The sequence below is a fragment of the Lolium rigidum genome, chromosome 5 (assembly GCF_022539505.1).
Source record: "Lolium rigidum isolate FL_2022 chromosome 5, APGP_CSIRO_Lrig_0.1, whole genome shotgun sequence".
Lineage (NCBI taxonomy): Eukaryota > Viridiplantae > Streptophyta > Magnoliopsida > Poales > Poaceae > Lolium > Lolium rigidum.
Window position 1 is genome coordinate 183,305,992 of NC_061512.1, and position 13,527 is coordinate 183,319,518.

The following is a 13,527-nucleotide window of genomic DNA, read 5'->3' on the forward strand; positions in this document are numbered from 1 at the left end:
GAGATCGTTAAACCTTGGGTGATCCACTTTAAGGGAAACTTGTCTCTGTTCTACAAACCTGCGCTCTTGGAGGCCCAACAGGCCGTCTACAAGAATAGAAGCTCCCGTAGACATCAGCCGGTAATAATAAACTTAATACCCGTAAAATGTGCATTTTTCAAAGTTTTCAAAAATTCACAAAAATTATACCATTGGTCCTATTTTTTCGAAAGTGCACACGGGAGCACATGGGGATGACCAGTAGGGCACCCCGGGTGGCACCCCACGGGCCGGCGCGGCCACGGCAAGGGGGCGCGCCACCACTGGTGTGTGGGCCCCCTTTACCCCGCTTTAGCATCTCTTCCTCCCACACTCTTCTCTCTCCCGAAAAAAATCGACACCGGCTTCCTCTCACTCGTGTTTTGCTCAAGAACTCCAGATTTCTCGATCTCTTTGCTCAGCCCAGATTTGCATGCTGAAATTTGGCACATTTGCTCTTCGGTATGTGACTCCTTCGATTATCCAAGTAGAATTTTGTTTGGTGGAGTATATCTTGCATATTTTGTCTGTTGTAGGTAACATGTTTAGTGAGCTTGCATGCTTGTTCTAAGTGGTAGAAACTAGTTTTGATGCATGATTAGTACTCTAGCAAGTTCCTATGGTAGTTTCCCTCAATTATATGTCACAAAATCAAGTTTTATATTGTTTGTTGAAAAATTTCAGAAAAGGGGAATGGACAACTTTAACTTTGGAGAAGTGTTCCAAGGGGAGACAACAAGCACGGGGAGGCCCTCGAGGTCATCCACCCGATTCAGGCCATCCTACAATGAGGACCTCATCGCACCAAGCTTCGCACCCGAGGAGGACAATGGAGTCCCCAATGCTGCATCCTTTCCATGCTATGACTTTTGAGTAATGCAGGGTTGTTGGATGATTTCTTGACCCTCGTCGGTAAGGCGGGTTTAACCACCTATGTGGCAGATGAGAGTGAGCAATACTACACGCTCACTAAAATCTTTGTGGAGAGCTTCAAGTTCAACAATAAGCATTTTCGCCCGACCGTAGACTTTAAGATCTATGGTAAGCCTATTACTATGAAGTTGGAAAATTTTTGTGCTGCATTGGGTATTGCCCCTATAGGTACAGCAAGGAAGATTGAGGACAACCCCAAGAAATTGCTGGAGCTCTATCGAGAGATCACCAACGATGATTGTCGCACCATTCAGCGTGGCAAGATAAGAAACATTCAACTCCCCGCCATTAAGTATTTTGCTTACTATATCGGTACTAGCATTCTTGGTAGGGAGAACACTAGCAACATATCTAGCTATCACCTTGGTTTCTTAATTGCTGCACTTACTTGGGGATACGCCTTATCATCTTGGTGCTCTTGTTGCTCGCCGCTTGTCTAACAAGGGGCCTATATTTGGAGGAATTATTGCTTCGCGCGTTTTAGCATATTTAGAGCTTCCTCTTGACCCTAATGATGTGAGAATAACTCCTATGAGGCTTGATATTGCTGCTATGAAGAGTCATCAATTTGTTACAGCTGACTCTAGGTTAGATAATATTGTTTATAGAGTGTTGTTTGCTGACGGGGAAGAGAGGGAAGTCCCTTTGCCCCAACCAGATTTGTTCAGTATCAACAGGAAACCATGGTCGCGCTCTAAGGAGGAGGTGGATGAGAAGCTGAAGATACACAACTTCCACCAGAAGCATGACTCCGAGGACGCCGAGCCCTCCTACGACTACACCGTCATGTATCCGGGTGCTTCCTCTAGCACATACCCGGAATATGATCCATCTTCGTACCACGAAGGTGCTTCTTCATGGGCACCATGGGGTTGATCTCCACTTAGGCCAAAAGCCTAAGCTTGGGGGGAGGTATACCGGCATCACTCATTCTTTACATATTATGGTTGCTGGATACTTGTACATACTTGTTTAGTTTCTTTGAGTGGTTTTCTAATGAGAGGAAGATGATATTTGGGGAAGTGCTGCCTGAAAACAGATTCTGGACTGTTACTAAAAATATTCGTGCGCACAGCCAGAACGTTATTTTGAGCTGCCAATTTTTGTGCATGTTCCCCAGGTTGTTATCTAACTTTCATTAGTTGAACACTTTTCGAGCTGAGCAACGGAAGATTTTTGTAAAAATCGATTTCTGTACTGCTGTCAGGTTTTGGCAGATTTCTGCCATCTTGCTTTTCTGTGTTTCTTTTAGTTTTCATTTTCTTGTTCTTGCGTTGTTTCTTTCCTATAACACAAAAAGACCAAAAATATTTCTGTTGTTTCTCTTCACCATTTGTTTATTTTGGTTTCTTGCATTTGTTTCGCTTTATTTTCTATTGCTAGTTCGCTATAAGAAAACCCAAAAAGATTTTGCTTTGTTTGCTTGCTTCCTTTTATTCTTGTTCTCAAATTCGAAAACACTAAAAATATTTGCTGTTATTCTTTGGTTTGTAAAGTTCTTTATGAGTTCAATGGTATTCGGTGGCTGGAGCGTGGTTTTCATTTCATATTATCCAAGCTACACAAGTGAAAAGGCAATAATGACAATATTTGACAATTTGATTGTGGTGAGAGGCTGGTATGAACTCTATTTGTTTTCATTTTTGTACATATACTCATCCATGTGAGCATGCTTAGTTGGTTCATGTGAGGTATATGTCATTTAAGAAAGTCTAGTAGTTCATGATCTCTCATGTTTAGCTCCAATTTATTAATATGAGTAGCATGTCATGGATGTTTGCTTGCATTGTTTTATTCATAGATAGGTATGATATTGTGGTATCCTCCTCTGAATAATTCGTTTGAATTAACTTGGCACATGCTCACGCATGCATATGACTCGAACAAAAGTCAATTAAGCCTCGATGATTTACATTGCTTCGAGTTCGGTATCACTTTTATGCATCGGTTAATTTATTTTGCCGCAAGCATGATTATGACGATTCTATCGCTCTCTTGATTTGTCGCTCCCTAGTCTTTTGCTAGCCTTCACTTGTACTTGAGCGGGAACGCTGCTCGTGCTTCCAAACACATGAAAACCAAGTTATTCCGAGTGTCCACCATAAATACCTATGCATGGCATTTCAAACCATTCCAAGTAAATTCTCATGCGCTACCTTTAAACCTTCAAAATGCTTCTCAATTTGTGTTAATGTTTCATAGCTCATGAGGAAGTATGTGGTGTTTAACTTTCAACCTTGTCATTTACTCTTGACGGACTTTCATATGGACTAGTGGCACATCCGCTCATCCAATAATTTTGCAAAAAGAGCTGGCAATGGGGTTCCCATCCCCAATTAATCAACCTTCATTAATAATTCTCTTCACATGTTTTGCTCTGATTCATCAGTAGCAACTTAATTTTGCAAATAGACACTCCTCCATGGTATGTGATTGATGGAAGGCACCCGAGGATTCGGTTAGCCATGGCTTGTGTAAGCAAAGGTTGGGGGAGTGTCACCCATAATAAAACTAAAATACGTGTGTAAACAAAAGAGAAGAGGGATGATCTACCTTGCTTCGGTAGAGATAACGTCCTTCATGGGAGCCGCTCTTGAAAGTCCGGTTGGCGAGGTAGTTGGTGTACCCATTACCATTCGTTGACAACAACAAACACCTCTCAAAACAATTTTACTCTCGTTTAACAAATGAAAAGCTCTAGCGCATGTTAATCCCTGCTTCCCTCTGCGAAGGGTCAATCTTTTACTTTTATGTTGTGTCTCCATCCTTTCTTTGAGCACTTTCTTGAGAGCACAACTCGTCATTCTCGATGTAATATGCTTGTCTCAAAATATGATTGATTGTAGTATAACTTTGATGCTTTTATATTTGACAATCACTATTTCTAGTCTTTCTATGAACTTAGAGGTGCCTGAACATTTATGTTTTGCTTGATCAAATATGGGCAAGCGAGATACCACTCTATCATACTCTTTTATGAACATTGCAATCCTGCTTATATACATGATTCATGATGCTTATTATTAATTGTTTGTACCTTTCCATGATTGACATAGTCGTTAGATGATCTTATTTGCATGTATCTTATTATGAACTGCCTAAGTGTTAGCCATAGCATGAGAATATTTACATCATATGAACAAATGTGTTCGTGAAAGTTCTTTTATCGCTCAGTTGTTAATCTGAATTGCTTGAGGACAAGCAATAAGCTAAGCTTGGGGGAGTTGATACGTCCAAAACGTATCCACTTTCCCGAACACTTTTGCTATTATTTTGCCTCTAATTTGTGTATTTTGGATGCAACTAACACGGACTAACGCTGTTTTCGACAGAACTGTTCAGTGTCTCGCTTTTGTGTGAAATCCAACTTTCAGGGAAAACCTCGGAATATATACGTAAGGCCCTATTTTTCCGTGAAGACTCACGGAGCCGAAGGGCAAGTCAGGTGGAGACCCGAGGGCCCCACACCCTAGGGCGGCGCGGCCTGGGAGGGCGCGCGGCCCTAGCGTGTGGCCCCTCGGCCGGCCTCCGACGCCCCTCCTTCGGACTACTTATCGCCTTCGACCTAAAAACGCACGGAGAGAAGTCGAAGTCGCCAAAACCCTCCGTAACGCCGCCACATCGCGAAACTCCGTCTCGGGAGCCGAAGTCTCCGTTACGGCACTCAGCCGGGACGGGGAATTGGAGGAGATCATCGCCATCATCACCACCGACGCCTCTCCATCGACCAGCCATGTTTCCCCCATCCATGTGTGAGTAATTCCCCTGCTGTAGGCCGAAGGGGATGGTAGGGATTGGATGAGATTGGTCATGTAATAGTATAAGATTGTTAGGGCATAGTGCCTAGTGTCCGTAATTGGTACTTTGATGATATTGTTGCAACTTGTTATGCTTAATGCTTGTCACTAGGGCCCGAGTGCCATGATCTCAGATCTGAACATGTTATTATTTCATCATGATATTCATTGTTTATGGTCTTACCTGCAAGTTGTATACACATGTCGTTGTCCGGAACCAATGACCCCGAAGTGACGTAAATCGGGACAACCGGAGGGGATGGTAGTGATGTGAGGATCACATGTGTTCACGGAGTGTTAATGCTTTGCTCCGGTATTCTATTAAAAGGAGTACCTTAATATCCAGTAGATTCCCTTGAGGCCCGGCCGCCACCGGCTGGTAGGACAAAAGATGTTGTGCAAGTTTCTCATTGCGAGCACGTACGACTATAATTGGAACACATGCCTATTGATTGCTTTGTACTTAGACACCGTTTTATTATTATCTGCAAATGCCCTGCTTGATTGTTACATGAGTTTCTCTCATCCATGCAACGCCCGTTATCCGTCCCCGTGCCTACAGTATTTTAATCCTGCTGTTTACTATAATTACTACTGCTGTCTCTGTTACTCTGCTACTGTTATTTCACTACCGCCATCGCTATAAAACTGTTACTATCGATAAACTTTTGCGAGCAAGTCTGTTTCCGAGTGCAGCTGAATTGACAACTCTGCTGTTAAGGCTTTCAAGTATTCTTTGTCTCCCCTTGTGTCGAATCAATAAATTGAGTTTTACTACCCGCGAAGACTGCTGCGATCCCCTATACTTGTGGGTCATCAGGGACTAAAATTGGACTTAATTAAGAGTTTGAAGGCAGATTTAGACCAAAACAGAGTTAAGGGACCAAAATTAGACTTTTCCAAAACTCGAGAGACCAAAAGTGCATTTAACCTCCAATTTTAACAAACAATATGTGGTTAGGAGAGAGAAAAATACACAGAGTTGGTTGTCTACTTTTAAATATAAGCTACCACGTGTTAGTTGTTCGAGATGATCTACCTGTGGGCCGGATCCCACATAATTTTATTCATGATTCCCCTACCAGCATGGAAACAATCTTTTTACCAGAAAGAGACCGAGTTGAAAAGTAAAACACGGTTATATGGAGGTTAGAAACTGTAAAAAAAAAAGAACAACATCTACACCTTTAAAATGCATATAATATGAACAACATCTTTCAACCGGTGCGAGTTGTCCGTGCTTCAGGCACAACCACTGCGTACTACTCTTTTTTCCATCGCCCTACGACCATCCAATGTTTTTAATCCATACTATCATCTTTTTTCATCGTCTCACGATTAGCGCTTCCCTCTTTTCCAACTCCTTCTTTTTGAGTACCGGAAATACAACCTCTAATAGCAAAAGCTATTTTGAAATGTTTCAAACAAGTGATTTTATGCTTTTATCCTTCTGTCTTTCCCTCACAGAGTTTGATCCTTTCACTTTTGCTACTTCTTACCACAATTTAGATCCCTCTTAAGAAAGGATATCTCGTTCGTGTTTTTTCGCGACGAAATAGCTCTACTTTTTTCAGCCATACTTATAGGCGTTGGAAACAAATTCTGAACCATGGCGCTACATTACCACTTTTATGTTTCTATATCAGTGCTTCCACATGGTACGTCAGTTCAAATGCTTTAACAAACAATCTAATCGCTGCGGCAAACTTCCTAGTATAACTGAAATTGGTAATATAACAGGTCAACAAGTAAAGTGTGTCACAAGCTTCAACGGTACGGCCATCATACAAGTGATTTCGGACTGGACTGTCTAGATATAAGGACATGTAAGTGACATCAGACAGGATATTGACAGCGCAAGCAATACAAGAACATGATGACAAAGGCCAATGGAGCAGCCACCCGATCCAACATCTGCTGGGACGTCCAGCCAGTGCTACCTGCACCTCCTCCACCTTCACCTGATGACACCATGTCCCTCGCAATGTTGCTTCTGCATTTATCAAAACATGCTAAATTAATAACTTGCTACTAATAGTTAACTGTAAACTAACTATTTTTATCAAGCTAAAACAAAACTGTCTCGAAACCTTTTTTCCATGCTGGCTTCCCACTTCCCAAGTGCCTCGTTCAGCTCGACCTTGGCCTTCGAAGGATCAGGGGTGCCCGAGCCCTTGCAGTGAATCCTGACGTAGATATTGATCAGCTCTTCCTTAATCTTCTCCTTTTGCATCTCAAGCTGCTGCAGTTTAAGAGTTCATTTCAAACAATTGGCAATCTTGTTTGATGTTTTACTTAGTAAATAAATACTAGTCCCAACTTCGGCACGTAAGGTGAAAAATACTTGCAACTAGTTCATTCAGGGATGCTGCCTGCTTCGTAATGACACCAATTTTGACAAATGAATTGCCACAAAAGATAAAACGCATTGCTTTTCTTTGACAGTCCTCGGCATATTTGATAGCTTAACTTGTAAAGGTACTGACGAACCAACCGCCTAATCAGCAGCTTACACGCAGAGATTAAGTCACCTGGTTCGCTCTCTTCGATTAAACTGTGACGAAACTACCACAAACCCCGTGCACACCATCCCTGTGATCAATAGTAAAGTGTGCAGATAAATAAAAACATTACGTGCTCATCTTAAAGTACTCCGTAGAAGAATAATCACACTGATCCAAGGAAGTTTAGGAAAGACCACTATATAGTAACCCAGACCACAGGAAAAACACGTCTTTTTATTAAATAAGTAAATGCTCACTTCCAGAATGATCCTAAAGAATAGATTCTTCTGATCCTAAGCATGAATACTGTAGATTTGGTGTTTACTGCAGAATCAATTAATGATCTTATCAATCAGCATTCCAAAGCGGTCACTCAACATTCGGATTTCAGAGATGTTCCGACTTGTTTGTTTCTCTTTCATCAGTAGGCATAAAATTATGTCATCTTTCACTCATACACAAACAAAGCATTTGACATCCCAAACAAGGCAGTATTAATCTATTAATAAAAAAGTTGTTTGTTTCTCGATGATGTATCAGCTAGGGTACTGTAGAAAGAGAATATCTGGACAATTGCCACACACCAAATCGTGGCGCCGGGTGCATGTATTTATACACGAATCATATACAATGTACAAGGAAGGTTTTAGAAACCTGAACCTATTCAGCTAGCATCGTGCTATACATGGATTCAGTTGCAACATCTTGCAAGCCAAATTCACCACGATTTGGTGTGCGGCAATTGTCCAGATAAATTCAACCTATTCGCAGGCAAATGGGACAAGATCTCAACAGAAAACCACCAGCACATTTCGAAAAAAAACCCACCCTCCCTGGCCAAAAGGAGACACTGTTATTGCTGGAATTTGGTTATCACTCATCCCCGTGCCGTTTTGTTTCGACTAAAGAGTTGAGACTATCTCCTTGGAGGATAATTACTACTAGTATTTCATTTCACTGCTATTTAAACGTGATAAATCTTTTATAAATAGATGGATTCAGCCTCAAGTTGGATGACTTGCGCCAAGTCCGTATACATGCGTTTTGTCATGTCTCATTCGATGCTAGATTAGCTGTAAGCTGCTTACTGTGCAAAGAGGAGCAGGAGGAGGACATGGACATTGGCTTCACTCCACAAATGTTTTGTGAAAAAGAAAATGGTTTATGGTAAAAGTATCTTTGCTTTAGAACTTAGAAGACAACCGAGAAGTGCCGAACATCTAGATTAATTAGTAGTAGTGAATCAAACGACAAAGATACAAACATAATGGATTTGCATATCAATATACAGGCTACTCACTCTTAACCAAATTCTACCTTCTTCAAAAGAAGAGATATAAAAACAAATTGAAAAGGAGATACAAATTAAATCAATGTTCTAGATTTTGCACCATGAATAAGCAAGGTTGTGTGCATCTCTTGATGCAGATGCCAGGTTTCCGTTCCCCCTTTACGAGAAAAAAACCAAATCAAATCAATAGATAGACCTGAGATTTTTTTATAACTTCCACCAAAATAGGTTTCTTCTGGCTCGGAACAAGAATGCTAGACTACTTGCTGCTAATTAGTTTCTTGCAAGCTGCCTAAAAAGAACACTCTAATAATCTAGGGAGGGTACGTTATGAATTGATAGATTGGTATGGTTCCGGAATAAAGTAAAGGATGTTGTTCTTTTATTTGATTAGAAAGCCGACTCATCATGCAATCTATGGTTCGACCTAATCGCAATAGCGTATGGGTATGATTTCAACGCAAATCGACCTGCAGATCTAACAAGCGAGCCAACACTGGCCAGCCCTTTGTCGGGATAAAATTAAAAACTTTGTGCAGGGAGAACTCACGGAATCTACCCTGCTGCTGCTGGGTTCATTGGTGGACAAGAAGCGAGAAGATGCTGTAGAAGGTGGTGGATGGGAAAGCCTCGCCGACCGCAGGTGTGCGAGGCCAACGGCGGTGCTGCGGGATCCCAACAGAGGCGAGCCTGCCGCCTCAAGTGTCGACCGCCGGCGCAGGAGCCTAACGGCTTGACGGAAGATCGCCATCTCCGGACAGACCCGATTCGATGTCTCTCTCTGCATATATTTATAAGAATCTTCCCTATGTCTCTTTTGCCCTTTTACTCTTCACCCGTTTTGCTAATTCTCAGTTGGATCGTTTGGTAAATTCGTTTCAGTTATAAGTTGTATTGTCCGTTGCAACCGAGAAAAACAACCCATGTTGTTGGATTTGATTTATGATTTGAGCTACTCATAAGTTACACTTACAATTTGGTCTTATGGCCTGATTGAGAATTAAGTTAATTTTCAATTGATTGAGAATTAGTCACTCCTTGCTCGCTCCATTACACGCCGCAACGCCACCTCCATTTCCACCACTTCAACTCCATCATCACCACCACACAAGAAGAACATAGGGCTTGGATTTTGAAGGCCACGACGTTGAACTCCATCATCATTGCCATCATCATCTACGCTTAAATTTTGACTCTACTAGTATGAACTTGCATGTGTACTTGTCTAACCATTTTCATCCACCTTTCATATTATTATTATGATGATCTTTTAATTTTTGCGAAAATGATCGCCGATCTATTAATCATCGTCAACAACAATACAAAGAATACCAAAGGTAATAAAAATGACAAATAGGTCTTTAGACCACCTAGCGAAGACTATGAGCACTGGAGTGAGCAGAAAGCACGCCACCGTCCCGCCCCTCCATAACCGGAGTCGGGTAAAGCTTGTCGAAGTAGAGCTTGTTGTAGTAGACGAATGGAAAATCGTCGTGCTAAGCCCTCGAAGGACCAGCGCAACATAGCAGGAACCCGTTGCCAATGATGGAAATTGTAGATTGGAAGAGCTAAATCTATAACCACATTGACGAACCCGACGCATATGTTTTATGTTCGAGTAGCTTCCTTAGTCTTTTAGGGAGATGGACAAACCCTAGCACCGTGATGAAGTGTATGAAATATGTATTGATTGATATTTGTATGAAGTGTATTAAAAATAAATTAATGGTGTCGAGCTAAAAATCAATTTTTAGTTCAAATCGATTACTAACATACTGAGCTAAACAAATTAAAGAGATGAGCGCTTGTTTAACACACTGAGCTTTGAGCTTTGTGTCGAGACCCTAAACACCAGAGGAGTTGAAGGTAAAGATGGCCTTGTAGCCTTTCACGTGCGTCGTCAGGGCATGAAGCCGCCCGATGGGTTTATCCCTACTAGGCGGCAAGCGGCGAAACCTATTTATCGCCCAACTGCGGGACGGATTAACGCCAGCACGTGTGCGGGAGCGAGCAGGCCGCGACCCCACTGTTTTCGGTATTCGGGCTTCAGGAACTTTCTAGTACTTCTTGTTTTTTTTTGTTTTTTCATTGGCTCTTCTCTGGTTCGGTCGGTTTTCTATTAGTTTTTATTTTTGAATAAAATTTATGAACATTTTTCTCATTTTTCGAATTCGAACAAATTACAAACTTGATTTTTTTCAAATTTGAACAAATTTCAAATACGAACATTTCAAACATTTGAACATTTTTTCTGGAGCAAATTTCAAATTTGAGCACATTTGTACGAAACGAGTGCTGAACGTAGGAACTTGACCCGGGACGCAGCACGCCAGCACGTACGTACGTTGCCGATACAAAATAGACCAAGCCCATCACAGATTATCGTGCATGTTGTTTTGTAAGCGAACCCTAACGAGTGGGGTAGAGGCGCTCCCCTGCGAGGCAACGGTACACCTATACCACGCTGAGCACTGCATACATAGTTCTGAACCACACGCACAACAACAAGGATCGAAAGAAAAAACACTATGGCTAGAGAACAGCGACACACTATGCTCTAGTCCAGAGAGAGCACAAACATAGCTGAACAGAACAATAGCTAGTGTCCCAACACGAGTCGCTACCAAGCACCCCGAAGATACATGACCAGGGAAGACCGCCTAGTCTTGGTCCCTGATAGTCGCATGAAGAGAGCGAATCCGGGTAATCGCCACCTCCACCGCAGCACGATCCTGGCTCCTAGCCACTGGTTCCCACACCTGCATATAGATAGTCATTTTGTACAACCCGTTAGCCGGTTGGTTCGGGAAAACCCCTTCAATAGAAAACTTGTTCCTAAGGTTCCACAAAGTCCAAAGAAACGTCATACTAGTGATCCAGAATACGCGTCTTGTTTGACCCACTTGGTTTTGTAGAAGGCGGAAGATATCCGCAAAACAAGATGGGTCCCAAGAGTGGCCTAGCAGTTCCCTAACTGCGTTCCACATGAATTTAGCCAAAGGGTAGGAGAAGAAAATGTGGTTATTGTCTTCCGTCTCCCCACACAGGGCGCACGCGCCCGTCGTGGGACCCCTACACCTCCTAATGATATCATTAGATGGGAGGCGCTTCCTGGCAAGCTGCCAAAGGAAGATCTGCACCTTCATGGGGACCCCAATCCGCCATAGGTCGCTGAAGTATTTGCTAGGGGTCTTTGGCAAAGCTTAAGGTACAATGATCGGACCGAGAACTTCCCCGAAGGTTCAAGAGTCCAAATCATGGTGTCCTGAGTGGGGATAACTGGGGTATAGAGACCTCTCTATAAAGATTCGGATGGGCCGACCTATTTGTTCGCTCCTTAAAAGAAGTAGTGCCATATTTTTTTTAAGTTTTACAACATCTAGCTCTAGCCAACTGGTTGCAACTCCGGTCCACTACGTATGAGACCCAATTTCAAACTTTTTTTTGAATCTGAACAAAAATTAGATGTTAAGCAAATTTGGATTTCAACAATATTTTGAATATGAACAAAAAAAATATTTTGAGAAAATTTGAATTTAATCAATATTTCGAAAAGCAAAATTAGATTTTGAGCAAATTTGAATTTTAACAAAATTTCGATTTTTAGCAAAATTTGATTTTGAGAAAATTTATAACCTGAGCAGAATTTTATTTTGAGCATGTTTTAAACCTAAGAAAAGTTTGATTTTGAGCAAATTAGAATTTGAAGAAAATCCAAATCTGAACTAAATTTGAATTAAAAAAACTAAATATGAACAATTTTTAATTTGAACACACTTTTAATTTTTTAAAAAATTAAATAAACTTTTTATAAAACCGTAAAAAACTCAAACAAAGGAAACCGAGATTAACCGAATTAGAACTTTCTAGAATGTTCCCAAAACCTAAAGAAACACCAAATAGTATACCACCTTCATTGCTTCTGCCTTTAGCGGGCCACGGCCCAAATTGGTTTGCTTCCAAGCGATGCCTATTTCTCGCGTGGAAATAAGCCAACTAAGCGATGAATAGAGATTGGCGCTACGCTAGGACCGCAATCCCTATTCTCCGCTCAACGCGGGAGCGAGCGGTGGCTTCGCTCAGAGCGGGATCGAGTTGTGCCGGCCCATTAGCGACGAAATTGGTTTTCCTTCGTTTTTTTTGCTTCAGGTTTAACATTTTCAACTGGTTTTTCATTTGATTCTCCTGGTTTTTTCCCTCAAGTTTTTTGTTTTCCCAAATGGTTTTTTCTGAACTTTCCAAATTTTAAATTTTTTAGAATTTTAACGTTTTTTAAGTATGAACATTTTTAGATTTGAATTTTTAAATTTTGAACAATTTTTAATTTTAAATAATTTTTTTATTTTGAACACTTTTTTATATGAACATTTTTTTTGGCGTTTGAATTTTTTTCAGATTTGATATTTTTTAAAAATTTGCATACATTTTAATTTGAACATTTTTCAATTTGGAACTTTTTCATATTTGAACATTTTTTAATTTGAACGTTTCCGAAATTTTAAAATTTCAGATTTAAAAATTGTTTTGATTTCAAAAACATCAATATTTTTTAAATCGTTCAGGTTACAGAAATGTTCCTTTTGGAAAATCGTTCAAATTTGAAATTTGTGTAGTTTTTAAAAAATTTAAAAAAATTTAAAATGTTCCACGTGAAATTTATTTGTTCTTCGCAAATGTGTTCATGGCATTTTTCTGGGCACCTTCCTTTTCTGTTCTACGTAAATTGGTTCACGGCTTTTTCGGTTTACGACATACTTTTCATGTTCACAACCTTTTTTCAATTCATGATCTTTTTTTTGTCATGGATTCTTTTTTGTTCTTCGTAAATTTGTTTAGGGCCTTTTTCTAGTCACAACCCTTTTTATGTTCTAAATTAGTTCATGGCTTTTTTTGTTCACGACATTTTTATGTTCATGGACTTTTCTCAGTTTACGAACTTTTTTATTTCTTCTATTTTATTTTTGTTCTTTGCAAATTGGTTCAT

At 40.7% G+C, this 13,527-nt stretch overlaps 1 protein-coding gene across 1 annotated transcript; it reads right to left on the reverse strand.

The window, feature by feature from the left end:
- Positions 1-6,487: 6,487 nt before the first annotated feature.
- LOC124656819 lies at positions 6,488-9,294 on the reverse strand. Its single transcript, XM_047195494.1, has 3 exons — positions 9,094-9,294; positions 6,839-6,990; positions 6,488-6,741 (listed from the first exon to the last, which is right to left on the reverse strand). The coding sequence occupies exons 1-3, from the start codon at positions 9,292-9,294 to the stop codon at positions 6,585-6,587; spliced, it is 510 nt and encodes a 169-aa protein (XP_047051450.1). The 3' UTR covers positions 6,488-6,584.
- Between the last annotated feature and the right edge of the window lie 4,233 nt (positions 9,295-13,527).

Excerpts from the sequence above, each read along its gene's own strand:
- LOC124656819 (XM_047195494.1), bottom strand. The coding sequence starts at position 9,294 with ATGGCGATCTTCCGTCAAGCCGTTAGGCTCCTGCGCCGGCGGTCGACA. Across the intron at positions 6,991-9,093 it reads GCAGCAGCAGGGTAGATTCC|CAGCTTGAGATGCAAAAGGA; the intron begins GTGAGTTCTCCC and ends CTTAAACTGCAG. Across the intron at positions 6,742-6,838 it reads GAAGCCAGCATGGAAAAAAG|AAGCAACATTGCGAGGGACA; the intron begins GTTTCGAGACAG and ends TGATAAATGCAG.